Raw genomic sequence first — 17715 nt, forward strand, 5'->3', positions numbered from 1 at the left:
CAGCTATTTAAGTTGTCATCCATAACTCAGGCCTTAGAGCAGAAAAATTGTCTTGTGATGCTAGCTCTGACCTACTGTTAATTTAGTGCCTCCAAAAGCACAAATCATTCAAAGACACTAACATATATTAACAGCTTGTTCTGTGAAAAAGTAGGTGTAACCTTAAGCATGTGAACTGAAGTACACGTTTCATAAGACCATGACAGCTAAAACTAAACAAAATGAAAGTAACTATCAATTAAGCAAAGACAGCCTACTGGATATGATACAGTTTAAGGCACAAATATGCGTAGCTTACTACTCTACTCAGAAAGTCCCACGATGAAAGACCAATGCAAATGGTTCCAAGAATGGTGCATCACACCTCCTTTGAAATACAGGGCTACCCACAGCTTTCACATCAAGGCCAGAAATGCGCTATGTGCAATTGACTAATGTATACTTAGAAATTTGAAATTAACTTTATTTTCTACAGATGCAGGGCATGAATACTTTCCTTAGCTATAAGGCAGAATATGATGCAACTATAACTTGGGATATTCAATGATATAATAACAATAGGAATATAAACTTGGCACTCAGATTTGAAATTTAAGACCCTCGTTGTACCATTTTTTAAATACCATAAAATGTGAGGAGAAGTTGATTCTAAAAAGGATTGCATGAAATACGTAGCTCCAGAAAAATGGTACTAGAGCACAAAACTGTAATGAATGCTTAAGTTTATCGATTCTTTTTCATGGCAGCCCTGGAGTAGTCATCAAATCTGGTGTCAGGAAGGAATTTTTCTAGGGGCATATTGGCAACAACCCCAGCTGCTTTTGTCCTTTTCCCCTCTCCACTTAGGTACTAAGCACAGATAATCTGTTTAGAACAGCTGGCATGTCCCATTCATACAAATTTGTCTTTCTAATTGCAAAGGAAAGGAATGCCTGAGACAGAAATATAGATGGAAAACAGTTACACTCAGTTAAGGTTAAAAGTAAACTTGCTGTTTTCTAGAGATGACTATAAAAACTTCTATCAGAAAAATTCCTAGCAGTTTCCAAATTACAATTAAAAAAAGAGCACTATTTAACACTTGATCATTAGTTTGCTCATGGCAAATCAATCTATGATGATTCCTTGCTCAAACTCAGCATTTAGAATTAAGGTTTAGATGAGGAATAAAGTGCTACTCATAAAAATTTAGGCATAATCCATCAGGAAATATATTGTACTATTTCTCTATATCACTTTATCTATTGTAAAATGATATTTTAGTTAAATTTTAACATAAAAATTTGTCATTCTAATCCAGAAAATGGCCAAAATATCAGCAAGTGTGAAATCAAAACAGACCATCAGTCTGACTCAACATTTAAAAAGCGACCTGTAACAGGGCAAAGTACTAGTGAAAAACTACTATTAGAACTACTACAGGAAAGACATGTTATTCCACTCAAGAAATACCTTTACAGCAACAGCCCAGTTAGTATGCTAGAATATATTTAGTATATAACAGAAAGGATTCTAAGCATATCACTAGGAAAAAACTTTATCGTATGAATGAAGCTTACTGCAGTATCATAAGAGGTTCCTATGCTTAAAAACTTTGGATGCCAATAGGTGCTTGCCGTAGACAGGAAGAGGTTATGCATTAAAATGTGGAAGGTACCACATACTCTGAAAGTAGAGAGTACCACTTAAGTTCTCCTCAACATCATAAAATAAGATGAGCAACAGAGACCAGGATCAGCATGATGCAAAACCAGAACACATCCTCCAATTTTATCCACTCTCCTGCCTTGCCAAAGAGCTCTTTGGACACAGCCTCTTCTCCATGACACAGCCATCATATTTCTACTCCACAAGAAACTATTCCATAATTTAAAGAAACCAGCTCTCCTCCCCTTAAAGAGTTCTTATACAGCAAAATGGACGGAATCTACTAGAAATGTTTGGTTTGAAACATGCAAATTATGTGAAGTTTCTTAACCATGAAGGCAAGCAGTAAGATGATACGGAAAATGGCAGTTCACTGAAAAAAAAAATAAATCTGATCCGGTAATCTACATGTTGACAAGGTGTTGGGCTCCATCATTCCATCAAGCAGTAGATACTTGTCTTAGATTCTTCTACTTGACTACTTTCATCAGATTAAACATCTGGGATTTAATTTAACAGTTTCAGCTTTACTAAGCTGTCACAAGAGCAGCCCCACTTTGATAACAGTAGCTGCTCCAATTATGGCTTAGTTTAGGGTTGACAAGTATAATGATTCATTCGTGACATTTGAGAAGCAATAAAAGGTTGTTTTGCATTACAGCTTTAAAAATGTGGGCACTTTTTTCATTTAATTTGTCACTTAGCTTTAGCTAAGAGGACTTTTAAATTGCAGTAAGAGGAAATGGGGCTTTTAGTTTAAATGTAATTCCCATATTTAAATGAACTGTAATGGCACAGTGTTCAAATGGGAACACTATTGTTTCACAGTGGGCCCTGATGGTGACATGTGCCATTTGTATTCAGGTCCTGTTTTATCCATGTGGCTGAAGGGCTTCCAATTTAATTTCACAGCCAGAAGCCTGCAGAAAACACCAATTAACTTGCAGATCCCATTTGCCAACAAAACAGTCTCTTCCGAATGTCTGGCATCTGCCAGTACTCAACATTTACTTCCAAAGCAGAGCCTTGGAGCCATCATGATCCCTGGGCTGGGGCACAAAGTCAATTTTTTCCCCCTTTTTTAAGGAAACATTTTCATTTTTGCAGAGAACAAGCAACTTTAACTTAATTTTTCATGGATGAATATTAACATCTTCTTGATGTACTAAGATTCACGGTCCATTTTTTTTTCACTTAGACTACAAAGAAGTTTAACTGACCTTTCCCTCAAATCAGAGATTTCAGCTCAACAGGCATCAGCGATTATTCACTGTGTATTTCCATATCCTCTTATCTTATCAATGCAATTTAATTAAAAGGCAAACCAAGGGGTTTCATTTAATTAATTATGACATACTGAAGTTTTCAACCATGGTCACCAAGAATCAAACATCTAAAGATCAGGATGTGAAAATTATGTATAGAGACACCATTTAAACAGCAACAACATGAAGAATTCAAACTCTGCTCTAAACTCTGCAAAGTGGAATTCACGTGTCACTGTGGCAAACTGGAAGCATCCACTAGTGCATCACTGAAATTACATCTAAATTCTTCTAGTATGAAAAGTACACGAGCAACCTTAGAGCTCTGACCTGTAATCTTGATCCTTCCAATAGAATACCTCTGGCATTCCGTAAGTAGCATTTAGCTCATCCAATTCTTTGATGTACAGTAGATGAATCTGAAGGGCATAGTTATTATATTCTTATTCCCAAACTACCTACTTATGTGCAAGGTGTTTTTTGTTAATATGATGCTTTTGAATTGTAAATTGCCTATGAAATCAGGTGTCTATACCAAAAAATTGCCAGATTTATATTAGACCTGAAGTATTTCATTTAGGGGTCTTGAGTGGTGGTTTCAATGGTTTATTTTAGGGGGTTTTGTTGTTATTGTTGTTGTTGGTTTAGGTGTGGGAGTTTTTGTTGCTGTTGTTTTCAAATCAGCACCTTGAAACATTCAAACCCAATCTGACTTCTACTGAAATCAACAATTTACCATAAACTTCAACAAGAACTCTGATCAGAGCTCAATGTGTCCTTCCAGTACCCTTGCCAATGCCCAATGTAAGGCAGGAAGCACCAGTTAAGTTCTAATGAAAGGCTCAAGTGACCCAGTCAAGAAGCAAAGCTGAAGTTATTTAAGTATGCTTAAAAATCTATGTCAAGATAGAACTAACAAAGTGGCCATATGCCTAGCAGTTGGTAGACAGCATACTAGGGCAAGCAAGCAAACCTTTATTAAACAGAGTCTATATTTACATACTTTCTATGTCCTAAAATCCTCCATAACTACAATGTTAAATTGCTACCTACTTGTGAAATAAATGAGAGCACAGACAAAACACTTTTTTAAAAAGACATACGTATACGCCACTCCCAGATTACTCTGAACTGATAATACAAAAAGGTAAGTATGCAAAGGCCTGTCTCACTTCCTCTGTTAATATTTAAGAGGTTCTCCGACGTCTTAGAAGATGACAAGAGGGGAAGCAAATATGACTTTGTAACATGATACCATCATCATCATCATCATGGCTAGGCTTCGCGAACGAAGATTTGGGAAGGGCTCTACCCACGTTTGTTGCATGCGCGTTGGTGGCTAAAAAGGCCAATACGAGATAGACATGTCCGGTTGCAAAAGGCGCAGCAGAAAGACTCCTTTGGTCTTGCAGAAGATGGTATACTCTGCAAGGCACGATTCTTTCTGTGTTGTCTTTTCTCCTCAAGGGTGATCCTGCGTGCTTTCTCAAAAGCATCAGCAGCGTTATAGATGGTCTGTCTCCAGGCCTCCCGATTGGAGGCCAGAGTAGACCAGTTATGGTGATCAATATGGCCGAGGCTGAGTTGTTGTTTCAGGGAGTCCTTGTATCTTTTCTTCGGGGCTCCTCTCTTGCGGCAGCCAGTGGCAAGCTCACCATAAAGCAGGATCTTAAAAAAGCGGTGGTCCTTCATCCTGGAGACGTGCCCTGCCCAGCGCAGCTGCGTTCTCAGTAACATGGCCTCAATACTTGTGATTGCTGCCTGTTCAAGAACAGATGTGTTGGTCACATAATCTGACCAGTGGATGTTTAGGATTGTACGGAGGCAGCGTTGATGGAAGCGTTCTAGGAGATGCAGGTGGTGGCGGTAGATGACCCATGATTCGGAACCATATAAAAGAGTAGACAGCACTATGGCTCTGTAAACACTGATCTTGGTACTTTTCTTCAAGTGTTTATTATGCCATACTCTTTTATGGAGTTTTCCAAAAGCACTATATGCCTTTGCTAACCTGTCGTCTATCTCCCCGTCAATCTTACCATCTGAGGAGATGAGGCTGCCTAGGTAATTAAACTGTTGGACTGATTTGAGCTCTGATTGGCCGATGGTGATGTGGGGATGATGGGGGACTTCCTGAGGTGCAGGTTGATGGAGAACTTCTGTCTTCTTTAAGCTGACTTCCAGCCCAAAGAGCTCAGCAGCATCTGCAAAGCAGGATGTTAAATGCTGCAGGGCTGCTTCTGTGTGGGCAACAAGGGCGGCGTCATCAGCGTAAAGCAGTTCCCGGACAAGATGGTTTAGGGTCTTCGTGTGGGCCTTCAGTCGCCTTAGGTTGAATAGGCTTCCATCAGTACGATATCGAATGTAGATACCGTCCTGATCATCGAGGTCTGCCGTGGCCCTTTGGAGCATCGTGCTGAAACATAATGATACCATCACTCCCCTAAACCTCAAGGTCTGAGCTATCTCTTCCATTAGGAGCAGAGATTGTATGTTGCCAAGGCATCTTGCTTTTCCTTCTGCAGTATCCTATTGTAAATCTGGTCTCCCTTAAAATCTCCCTCAATTTCAGTACATTCACTTTTTTCTTTTTTTGTTTATTTGTTTTGATATGCAGGTTACACACGGAAAAAGGGATGTGTTTAATGTGAAAACAGTGAAACTCAAGGCAAAATCCGAGCAAAAACACTGCAGAAGCTTATAACTTTCACATCAGATAGGAGTGAAGCTGGAGAGATTCATTCAATTAACAGCATTGTGTAGGGAACTTGCTAAGCACCAGTGGAAGCACTGGTGGGAAGAAGAAATGGACAGTTTAGCAAAACAAACACTGTCTGGAGGCAGAAGAACCAACTTAATTTCTACCCTTTGCCTACTGCACACATGAAGTGATCGAAATATATTGCAACTGAAACCACAGTACACGATCAACATATTTTGATACTGTTAAGAGGTGACAGAGTAGTTCATGACTGAAACAATATGGTCTGCCTCAGACTGCAAATGCAGCAGCTCAGGTAGTGGTGAGGCTGACAGTTCCACTGCAGTTTTTTGAGAATGGCATCTAGAATTCTGATTAAATAGAGGTAAATTAAATTGAATTAATCTAAAAGTATTGCTTATTCAATGCTGCAGCTAGATAGATTCCACCTCGTCTACCTTCAGACAGGTGCTGTCAAGAAAATGATGTTAATATGAAACTTATGGAACAACAGGAGCCACTACAAAAGTTTAACAAAACCTTTTATGTTTATTGGCAGCATGTGTTAAGAACACATTTCTGCCTCTCACCACCTACTAGCTTAACCTACGTAAGCAATGAAGCATGAGACTCTCCAGTTTTCAGTATGGTGGGATGCTGCATGTATGTCTAGCAAGGCATGTGACCCGTTTGGCAAAAATTGTTATTTCCCAGCAAGTTAAGGGATCATAAAAATGAAATACTGAAATGCTTGTTACACTTATATCTAGACTCTGACAGAGCTTTGTCTGCTATAATATAAAGTTTAAATTAGGTATTGGGAAAAAAATTGTTTACTGTGAGGGCAGTGAGGCACTGGAACCAGCTGCCCAGAGAAGTTGTGGATACCCCATCCCTGGAAGTGTTCAAGGCCAGGTTGGATGGAGCTCTAGGCAAACTGCCTAGTGGAAGATGTCCCTATCCACATCAGAGGGGTTGGAACTAGATGATCCTTATAGTCCCTTCCAACCCAAACCATTCTATGATGAAATTCTTACAGATTTTGAAAATTTCTGAAGCAGTAATTCAAAACTTTATTAGTCAGTTTATGGAACACTTTAGAGCAATCTGCTCAGACCTCATCAGTTTAAATATTCCTTTCCCATTTCATCCTGTGTTCTTCTCTTAATTGTACAACTAAGTCATCTTTCTGGTCACCTTCCCCTAAAGTAGTAGTAAGGATGTTAGTCTTCTGTTATTTGATCTCTTTTCCTACTCAGTAATGGACTTCTCTAGTTATGAACTGATTTCTTCCTTAATCTTTCCAGTTTAGCACTAGCAGCTTATATATTCAGCCTCAGTTGTGTAGCTCCATTTCCACTTTTTGCTTTATTCCTTTTATACCTTAAAGTACTTACAACCTGTTGGGATTGTACTTCTTTCATACCATGTTTCCTCTCCAACTGCAATTGTCTTATGCTCTAGATGAGAAATTCAATTTCACCCAACCTTAACTGAACAAGGAAAACTGCAGAAAACTCTAACCTGCTTTGCCTAGTACCACAGTAACAGCTTCCCAATTTCAAATATGTAATTGTTCCTTTATTATACATATGAACACCTAAATGAGTCTATGCATTTACCCAGTTCATCCCAGAGCTGCCTATACTTGTCAGTCATTGTGGTTCCTTGTTGTCTCCAAAGCGACAGACGAGGGTCAGCCATGAACTGTTCTGTTATCAACGTCAACATGCGAGCTCCATTTGAATCCCTCATTTTTAGCATCTCTCGCACCTAGGAAACGAGTCTTTTAATACAAACTTGAAAAAAAAGCAAAGAAATTGCAGTACAGACAATATCCTGCAATGTTAAATATTCTGCTTCTGTTAAGTTAGAAATGCAATTTATATGTGCAATGTAAAATTTTTAAGTAGAAAAAATAGTCTGCCTTCCCAGTTTGAACAAAATTTTGATTTCAGTATCCAATTGCAATTCTTCAGAGAATTTTTCCACATGTAATCCACAGGTGCATTATGCAAACTGCTGTAAACCTGATTTCTACAAGTTTTTCCAACGTTTTGGGGGTGGGAAGGAAGAGAACAGCAGAGCTGGAGGTAGTTGAAATGTTACTTCATATCTTTACACTGATCAAGACACATCAGATTGCAGTCCACTGCGGTACAACTCATTAAGTTGACATTGTGTTCCCAAGATTTTGCCTTGTTTTAGAACAGTACTTTGAGTAAGACGAAAACAAGCACAGACTGGCTTCAAGAACATGGGAGAGAAAAAGGGTTCAGAGTACTCAACACACCTTTGCAAACAGCAAATTGAGCTGCTTCCCTGATCCATGGTATCCGCCTTGGGAGAGAAAGAGTTTAACCTGTTCTTGAACTTGTTCCTCATCCAAATGCCAGCAATTTTCATCATCTATGCTAGCACCTGCTGTTGGGTCAGGAGCACCTGCAAACAGCAAGAAAAGAAATCATTATGTTCTATATAAAGAAAGGAGGTTCTTCAGTCCAGGGGAGAGGACTACTGCAGAGGTTTTTGGATTTGTGTTCTGTCCTGTTTTGAATGCCTTGGTTTTAATCTAAACATTCTTTAAAATAGATGTAAATTTCTCCTCAGTAGTCTTAAGCACTTAGAAATTACAGTCTATGAATAGGTATTTAAAGAAATAATATTCTCTTCTCTAACAAAACATTAAAATCAGGGTGAAGATTGTTTTCCTCCCATCTCAGCATTTATACCAAAATGATTTTACAAGGAAAATTAAGACTTTGATTTATATTTCTACAACTGTGACGTTAAAACCATCTCCCCAAAACACCTGTGTAATTCCTGTACCTTCAGCAATCTTGCTCAGGTTTAAGTGACTGCTAGTGAGCGCTGCTATTGATGAACATGAGGAGAATCATCACCTCGGTGCCTCTGAGCTGTGATGGCTCTGCAAAGCTAAACAAAGAGTAAAAAAATCCCCAAACAAATCCAAAGTCTTAAAGCACTAAAGGCATTTCCATCATAAATAAGAGTTACAGCTATTTAAGACCATGCTGCTTCCAAAGGAAGCATTTTTACATAGGCAAAGTCATCTGCACAGAGTCAATTCAGAGCAACTCTACCTGAATTAGTTTGGTGTCGACTGAAATGACTAGATTTACATCAGGCACTGCTTCGGTCACAGGCTGTTATAACACATTTTGCAGCTCAGACCAGTGACTTTCCCCAGTGGCCTCTTCTAAAGGATGACAAAATTAACTAAAACAAGTTCTTGCACCATCTAGTGACCTCTATTTTTCTGAAGACCCCTGCAACTCCACTGGACACTTTTTAAAAGGTCTTCAAACTGAAAACACTGAAACGTACTTACCTATGAGTGTCGGGCTCAGCTCAAGGTAAGGCATCACCATACCAGATGTAAGGTGCTTTAAGCATGCCCGAGACTCAAGTTAACATTTTTATTTTGGACTTGTCACAACTGTGTAATCTCTATCTAGGTTTACCTATCAGGTTTTGCAAAGACGTTAGAAACTGAATCACATTACACACTCTCTCTCTTTTAAATCCATGTCCATGTTACCTCTGAACCAAAAAAAGAGAAGAATACTGCCAGGAAAGGAAAATTATATAGATTTGTAAAAATCTGGGGGTTTGTCATAGAAGTCCTGAGAATCTGAAAAGCAAAGATAGCTACAGCTTTTCAGATGTATGGGAAAAAAAAACATCGATTCTATTGATTCAAGCCTCCATTTCCCACTTGCAGCTCTGCCACAGAGATGAAGCTTTTAAGTGGTTGAAGGAATTGCTGCAATTTTTATTCAATGAAAACACAATCAGAAGATTTAAAGGGTCAGAGGGATGTCTTGTCTACAAGTTGCTGAGACAGTAAACAAAAAAATGTTCCAGCTCAGCAACTTCCTAAACTGCCTCCAATTTCAGAGCCTACACCTGGGAACACTGCATTGCTATATATATATACATATACACACACACACATGTACACACATATATACTTAAATTAATAAGGAATTGTGTCTTTGAAGATGCGAACGAACTCTCCTGCCTTCCACAGGAAACATACAGTGTTTCAAAACACAGGAATCAAATCCAAAACAGTACAAAACCCAAGGAATGAAAAACCTCCTCTTTCTGTGAGTGCTTCTATCTTCAATATGTTAGTTTCAAGGGGCTTTCAATTTGGTCAGCTACACGACATACATACAAGTCTTTGGCTGCAAGGAACAGGACAAAAAGGGAAATCAAGCCTCACAAGAATAAGTAGCACAGCTGTTGCAGACCCAGGTTTGCAGTATCACCTTGCAAATAGTTTAAATATTTCATTGCTTTAACACACAAAGAGCAGTGAGTGAAGAGGAACTATATAAAAGCATCAGTATGCAAAATACACTTATATTTTTTTTTCACCTCAATGGATATTTATCTTTAAATAATCTTGGTATGGTTGCTTTCAGACTGAATTAAAAATAGGCCAAGATTCCGCAGCTAAGTTTCCCTATTTAGGGGAAAAAATAAATTCCTTCTGTAACTGTTTACATTTTATCAAAAACCTCACCAGTCAGTTTGTGCTAGAAGGCTAAATTTCAACACAGCTACCACAGATTCTTTAAGAACAGGGTTCCTTTACAAAACAAGCATGCCCACTGTCCCAGGACAGCAGCACTGCCCCACCAAGGCTATTTCTCCCAATATGATCCCAAATATACCTTTCCCAGGAGCTCAGTATTGCTATACTCACACCAGTGTTATTTTCAAGCCAGGAGGCCAGAAGACTCTAAAAGGTGAAGATGCCAAGCCAAGGGTCTGAGCTCTATGATGCTGTTCAGCACAGTACTACAGATACATCTGACTCGGAATGATTATTTTCTTAAAAGATCTTATATAGGCTACACTTAGTATGATCAAAATTTTTGATGAGGTTGTATAAAGAAATTTCAGAGTTCATGTAACCAGCACCAGCTACAGTTGTAATTCACTCATCTTTCAACACTGTTAGCAGTCTTCAGCCAATAGCCATGAACAACAAGGCAGGGAGAAACCATGTCTGATCAGGCACAAGTCCAAACCACCTTCCCACCACGGCAGCAGCCAGGCATCCTAATGGTCTTGCCAAGGAAGCATCAGCTTACACTGCCCATGTCATTCCCTTTCTGGGGTCAAGACATGACCATCTCCAAGTCTCTCAACTAGGCACTTCTCAACTAGGTGAAGTGAACCTGACTGGGTTCACTTACAGTCAGGTGATTGCTCTAGGCTGTTTCCTCTCCCACTCAAACACAGATCATGCATAGGATTTCTACACTACCACTTCTCCTCTGAAAACATGGGACTGGGTAAATAGATAAGGAACTATCTGAACAAGCAACAAGAGGGGGGAGCTGTCTTAAGAGATATGAGAAGAAGGCCTAGCAATAGCTGTCAGGAAGGCTCAAGCTCAACACCAGGCAGAGCTGAAGGTTCAACCCAAAGGCAGTAGGTTTGCTCAGGGTGCAACACAGCCTTGAACAGCCACCACAAGGCCTTGGCAGAGGTACAGTTTGGCTGCAGAGAGGAATATGGGCAGCCATGAATTTAAACTCTGCTATGCAGTTTGGTACCAAGGCTAAATCCCGTTCCCTGCTTGTAAACTAAGGGATAAGCACCTGTTACTTAGCTGCTTTAGAGGGATGTCATGAGGATAAATTAAGGTTTCAATTTGAACTATGCAAGTGGAAAGCACTGTACAATTATACGAAAAATTAAAACCTGTAATTAAACTGTGTCAGTTTATTGTCACTAACACATTAATCTCCCTCTCTCCAAACTCTGGCCTTTTATTATCATGACTGGTCTTTGAAATATACTTTACACTTCATGTACTTAGAGTTAAATACAATAAATGAAATATTTATAATCAGTATATAGATACAGACATCTATACTTACTCACGCTCTTTTGCAATCTTAGCAATCAAAGCAAGAATATTGTGCACAACTGTTTGTAAAACTGAACACTCAAGTAATATTTGAAAACAGGGTAGCAGCCTTTTATATTTAAGGTCATAGCAGGTTGCATGTTAAACATAATCAACTCCCAAGTTCTAGGAAGGAGAAGAAAAAAAAAATCAGATTGATACATAAACTTAATATGCTCAGTCTTAATCTAAACAATGATTACATAAAACCAAAGCTCATAAAATTAATTATTCAAAAATATTATTATGGCTTTGATTGTCCAAAAGTTTAGACATAAGCCACTTCATCTTGTACTCGATTTCAGAATTCTTGGGTGACTTATAACACCTGTTCAGCAGCGCACAGCATCAAAGAAAAACTGCAACTGCTATGAAGCAGTCAGTGCTAACAACACAAAATATGAAGAGAAGACAGGTGATCCTAAGTTGCCGAGGGAAGTTAATAAATCCCCAACAGGTTTTTAACTTCAAAAAAATTCTCTCTTCCCTCTGCACATACAGCAAAATGCACTAACTTATTTACCAACAATATCTAACCTTTCCTGCTTAAGTCCATATCTCACAAACAACATACAGCAATAAGTTTCAAAGTTCATTTGTGTATGGCAGATAAAAGAACTTTATCAGGACAGATAAGTATGCTTTATTTTAATTAATTTTACCTTACATGTCTTTTAACAAAATTCCATCATCTTCTATATAACAATTTTTATGTTTAATGTGTCTGAAAATACCTTTCCTAAAATTATGACCTTCATAAATTATTTTTTCATTTTGCAGCTACCGATCTTTCAATTTTTTTTTTTACATTGTAGTACTTATTTACTTCTACTTGAATTTCTGAAATTTCTCTAGTTTTGGCTACTCCAACACTGGCTGACTAAACAATTTGCATACCAAGCACTTAAGCACTTCACTTTCATCTTTCTTGAATGGAAACTCACCTGTCATGTCCTACATTCTTACTTTGCAACTAATCTCTCAAGCAACTTATCCAATTTAGGCTGGGCCATGTGAAATATTTCATAATTTTTAAAATAATTTATCTTTTTTAACATTAAACAATCCCTTTACTAGTGGATCAGCAGTAGATTGTATTCTGTTGTTCAGCCCTACTCTACCCTACAATTTTCCACTAAAACCCCTGTAATTTCAGTTAAATACATTAAGTACATCTTAACACATATTCACCTATACCTCTAGATTGCCCTTTTGAACTTAAAATACACTAGAACAGGACTAGATATTCTGAAATTTTCTTTGAAGGTTTTTTTTGATAGATGTTTACTTCTTGAATGCTTCCTCCAGCACTGCTAATATGCATTACAAATTAATGTTTGCTGAGGATGTACCTATATTTGCCTAGACAAATACACAAAAAATATAGAAACAAGGTAGCTCTCCTACTCAGAAGACAAATATACTTCAACTGCTTTCTCCCAGGTTCTCCCCCTTAAATTTAAGCTCATCTGCATGGGGGTTTGTACTGGCAAGTAACTTTTACTGCAAGTAGGAGAATCAGAGAATGGGAGGAAGTCTGGAGAAATCCACATAGTTCTTCTAAGAGCAGAGATTGCAACAGCAGCACTAAACACTCAGGAAAAGAAAAAGGACAGTTAAAAGTTAAAAATTAAATAGGTTTGCCAGGACATCCTTATACCAAAAAAGGTAGACTCTTTTCCACTATGCACATAATAAGAAATTAACTCTAATATGAGATTAATATGAAAACAGACCTTCCATCTCTCCTTCCTCCCATCTTGCAGTTACTTTCCCATTTCTACTCAAATTCTCACGAACACAGTTTGACCTTCTAACCAATTTATTCAAGTGAAAGTTTCATACCTATGAAAAGAAATATACAAGATGACAAACACAGCTGATAATCCATTGTCATCCTGACCGCTCTCTTCCTAGCATACACACCTGACAGCCTTCTCTGCTACAACAGTACAAAAATTAACAGGGAGGACAAAAACCTCATCTAAGCAGGATCTGAAGCTACACCCAGCTTCCTGCAAGAGCTTTCACATTGAAACCCAATGTGAGGCCAACAGTTCTGCAGTGCAGACATAGGGTATCAGCATTAATACCTTCCTGTACCATCTTCACTACAGGAGATTACACACCACAGAACTCCAGTTTTGAAATCATCTGGAACATGCACAGCTGTAGCAGTGTCACATGAGGAGATCAGAACACGAGACAGAAGACGTGCTTTTATGCTCTAAAAACATGCAAAACACTCTTGTAATGTAATCACCACCAAGTGAAAATAGAATGGCAAATACACAAGAGGATTCCCAATAAATCAGCTGTCTCTCCTGAAGAAGCTAGTGACTAGACAACACATTCCTGTGCTTCTAACAGCGTTCTCTTATTTTTTCCTAAAGAAGGCTCAGCCATGAAGCAAGAAAGGACATTGCATCATTTATATCCATCAAGGAACTCAAAGTGATTGGTTATTCCAAAATCCATGTCATCAGGCCAAAGCCAGTCATCAAATGCTGCACAACACAGAATTTTGAGCAAATGAACGATTACCCAATTTGCCTTTTGTGAAAGGAAAGTACTGCCTAGTTGTTCCATCTAATCATCTCTTATCAGTCAGCTCATAAACAAGACAACAAGAACACTGTGGTCAGAGCTCTTCTACATCCCAGACCATTCATACGTACAAATAGCATTCAAGAGCTGATTTCTTTTGTGTATTTGTGCAAATATATGAAAACTAGAACTAGTACAGTCACCAGGCAAGAAAAATAAAAAATTTAACAACTCAAGTACTGTATAGAACAACCCTGAAATTAAAACACCTCTAAGTCACATTGAAAGGAATTTCCTCATCCAACTCCAGATTCAGGGCTTCCCTTTAATCAAAGCTGTTTCTGGTGTTTCTGTGCCAGGTCTCCTCTTACTTTTATAAGCAAGTTTTTCCTCTTACTTATCTGTGCCTTCAAGTAGCATTTAATATAATTTCTCTTCAGACATCAGTTCAGTGACATCAAACTGTTCAACACAAGACAGGTCTACAAGACAGTTTTGTATTAAATTTAACATGTGAAGCACAGGAGATATGATAGAGTGAAGGGTGATCTTAAATTCATCACCCTATGATATTAAAACCAGAGACATTTCTTTTGGTTATTTTCCACAGATTTCTTTTGGTTAATTTTATTATTTTTAATTTAAGGAAATTGATTAAAGATCAAAATAACAGAATTACATTATGAATCCCAGAAGAACACTTACTTGCTAATAATCAGAGGAGCTTACATAATTCTTTTAAGGAAAAAGTAATTTTTTAGTATTGTGAACATTAAAAAAATTCAGGCCATGGTTTTATGTGAGTCTGAGAAGAAAAGCAGGAAACTACAGAATGTCTTTTAAAACACAGCTTTCTTTGGTAATAGCAGTTTATTTTCTTATGCTGCTTGGATTTTCTACTTTGGATGTTGGCATTTTATTAAGAAATACTGACAGTCAATATAATACTGCAATCTTCCTTACTAGGAGAACAGCAACATGTGTAAGAAACATTTCAGTTCTGTGGATAATATTAAACCAACCTATTCAGATTCATTGTTAAATTTCATAACTGATCATCAACTTAGTTTTTTATTTGCTATTCTTTTTGCTATTTGAGCTGTGATATAAATCTCAAATCTCTAAAAATACCTTATATAATAATGAGTAATGAGGTATTTTGACAATAAGAAAATAGCTGACAAAGACTAGCATGCCTACAATTAGTATAATTGCAGACTTCATATTGATCAAGTCTCTGCAACAGCTTGTCATTTCTCTTACATTAACTACAGTATAGCTAATACAGACATATATAGCCATCATCTGTCCTTTGTTTCCCACCGCTGCCTTCCTCTTTTCTAATCACCCTTGACTGTTTGAATCTTCTGTGCTTCTCTCATACTGTAATTCTTTCTTACCCCTTAGCTCCTTATGTTCAGGTTGTTAACAACTCTCACATGACACATGCCCTCAGTGCACACTATCTGAGCATCTTCCTCTACTGCTCAATGTCCTGTATCTCCTTTAAGTTTCACTTCCTTTCCATTGTCACCAAGCAGCTCTGACAATAACCTTCTCATTACCTCAACAACACAGCAACAGCCTTGCCTCTGGCCACATCTTCACAATCCCCAATGCCAAAAACAGAGCACTGTTCCTGAAATTCACTTTCCTGCAACATCACCTGTCTGGGCCTGCCAGGGTCAGAGCACCCTAAGGAGAGGGGCTAAGCTGCAGATGAGTCCTGTTACTGGAAACACTCTTGTTTTGTTCTGTCTACACTGTAACTAATGCATACATGGTCTTCTTTCTTCTTGTTTCTGTTTGTATTGCAAATTCTTTGAATAATGGTCAAGCCTCTTAAATATTTAACACAAGACCTGTTCCTTTTATTAAAAAAAAAAAAGGGAAAAGATATTTCTAGTTATTTAGATAACTTATTCTTCCCCTCTAAGTTGTCCTTATTCTTACAGTTCTGGTCACCTGAGAGGATATTTCTATCAGCTGACCTTACAGGAACACAGTACTCTAATACTAGTTGGGTCACCTTGAACGTACAACTACCTGCTTTCAGTTCAACAGGGTCCATAAAAAAAGCCATGTCAGAAGCCTCAAGTCACATCCATCATCCTTTAACAAATAGAAGTTGTTTACAACAAAAACCAGAGTCGTTAAAACCCTGTGCAGCTGAAAGAGCGGGAAAGATCAAGACCTTTGCTATGCTGTAGCTGCTTCAGCACTAACAGGAGAAAAGCAATGAAATACAGGATTTATATTTCTCCTGACATCATAGAGAATCAAAATCCCAAAGGTTAACAGAAATATATTTAATGAACAAAAAAACCAGTAACACCTACTTGCTTTTATGCTTTGCCATTAAAACAAAATTAAAATGTTGGAAGATTACTACAAAGAACAAAATAATAAAAAGACACCATTGGTGGTAAGTTGGCAAGACTGTTCCTTTAAGCAATATGGCTATACAAAGAACACTACTACTCAGTTTTTAATACCTGGAAAACACAAGCACAAAGCAGAACAGGGTACACACTAATAATGCTAGAGACATCAAGCTCACTTCTCACTGCTTATTCAATAACAGAATCCTCTTTAGTAAACACCATAAAATCACAGAATGATTCAGCATGAAATACAACTAAGCAGGTCATGCTCCTCAATGCCACAAAAAAGCTCACAATGTAAGAGAGGATTAAGCAAAAGGAAGAACAAGTATCAAACTCACCATGGACTTGATTGATTTCTGAATTCTGAGAAAGAATTTCATCTGCTAATTTTTGAGCAGTAGGTAAAACTTCTGTGTGGTGCACTGTGATCAAATACTGTACAAATTTTTGTAGTTGGTCTCTGTTCATTTGAAAGAGTGTCTCTGAAATGGGGAGATGCAGTTTGACCTGATCTGGCTTGCGGATCCGGTATAAAGAGAGTGCCACAACGTGGGCACAGTAAAATATGTCCTTGTTTCCACAGCTACAGGTCACTGAGGTAATCTTGCAACGATCAAAGCTGATAGCTACATTGCAAACAGTTTCTGGCTCCGACTGCATTGCAGGCTCTGTTACTGTGCCACTCAAGTGGAAACCTGTGCAAGGAAAAAAGAGAACTTAATGATATATGTAAAATATATCTCATTATCAAGAATCTTTTGTTAATAGAGTAAAAGTCGTTGGTTATTTCTGAGAAATGATACATCTTAAAGAACTTGCCTTATTACAAATATGATTAATCTTGTCTTTTGTACATACTGCTTTCATCTCCAATAAAATCAAAAGGGGAGTAAAAAGTTAGTTTACAAGCCCACTGCCATTCTATCACAACATTCTTAAAAGTCTGACAGCGAGAGAAATATTTACTTGATAAATGACAGCTGCAGAAGCAAGGCAGCATCCCATCAAGATCGATGTGAAACTTCTATACCTCAGTAAATTGGCAGCAATTTTCCAAACCCCCCACCAGGGAGCCTGCCACACCTACCAGCAAATGTAACCATTCTCTCACTAAGTTAGAGGGAAGTAGTGCACTCTAGTGGCATGAACACAGGTCCTAGTCTCGACTGACTCACTGACACAAGTCACTTAATTTCTTTGCTTTCAACTCTCCCA

At 38.0% G+C, this 17715-nt stretch overlaps 1 protein-coding gene across 4 annotated transcripts in view; it reads right to left on the bottom strand.

Moving 5' to 3' along the window:
* The window catches only part of ZSWIM6 (zinc finger SWIM-type containing 6), a 119917-nt gene that overhangs the window by 36546 nt on the left and 65656 nt on the right, over window positions 1-17715 (bottom strand). For all 4 annotated transcript variants that reach the window (XM_027671443.1, XM_027671444.1, XM_027671445.1 and 1 more), the window contains exons 2-4: window positions 16839-17195; window positions 7907-8055; window positions 7236-7386 (exon numbers count right to left, since the gene is read on the bottom strand). In XM_027671443.1, coding sequence (XP_027527244.1) covers window positions 7236-7386; window positions 7907-8055; window positions 16839-17195 — 657 coding nt within the window. The remainder of the gene's footprint in view (window positions 1-7235; window positions 7387-7906; window positions 8056-16838; window positions 17196-17715) is intronic.

This window comes from Neopelma chrysocephalum, unplaced genomic scaffold (genome assembly GCF_003984885.1).
Source record: "Neopelma chrysocephalum unplaced genomic scaffold, ASM398488v2 Primary Assembly neopelma1_97102, whole genome shotgun sequence".
In the NCBI taxonomy this organism is placed as follows: Eukaryota; Metazoa; Chordata; class Aves; order Passeriformes; family Pipridae; genus Neopelma; species Neopelma chrysocephalum.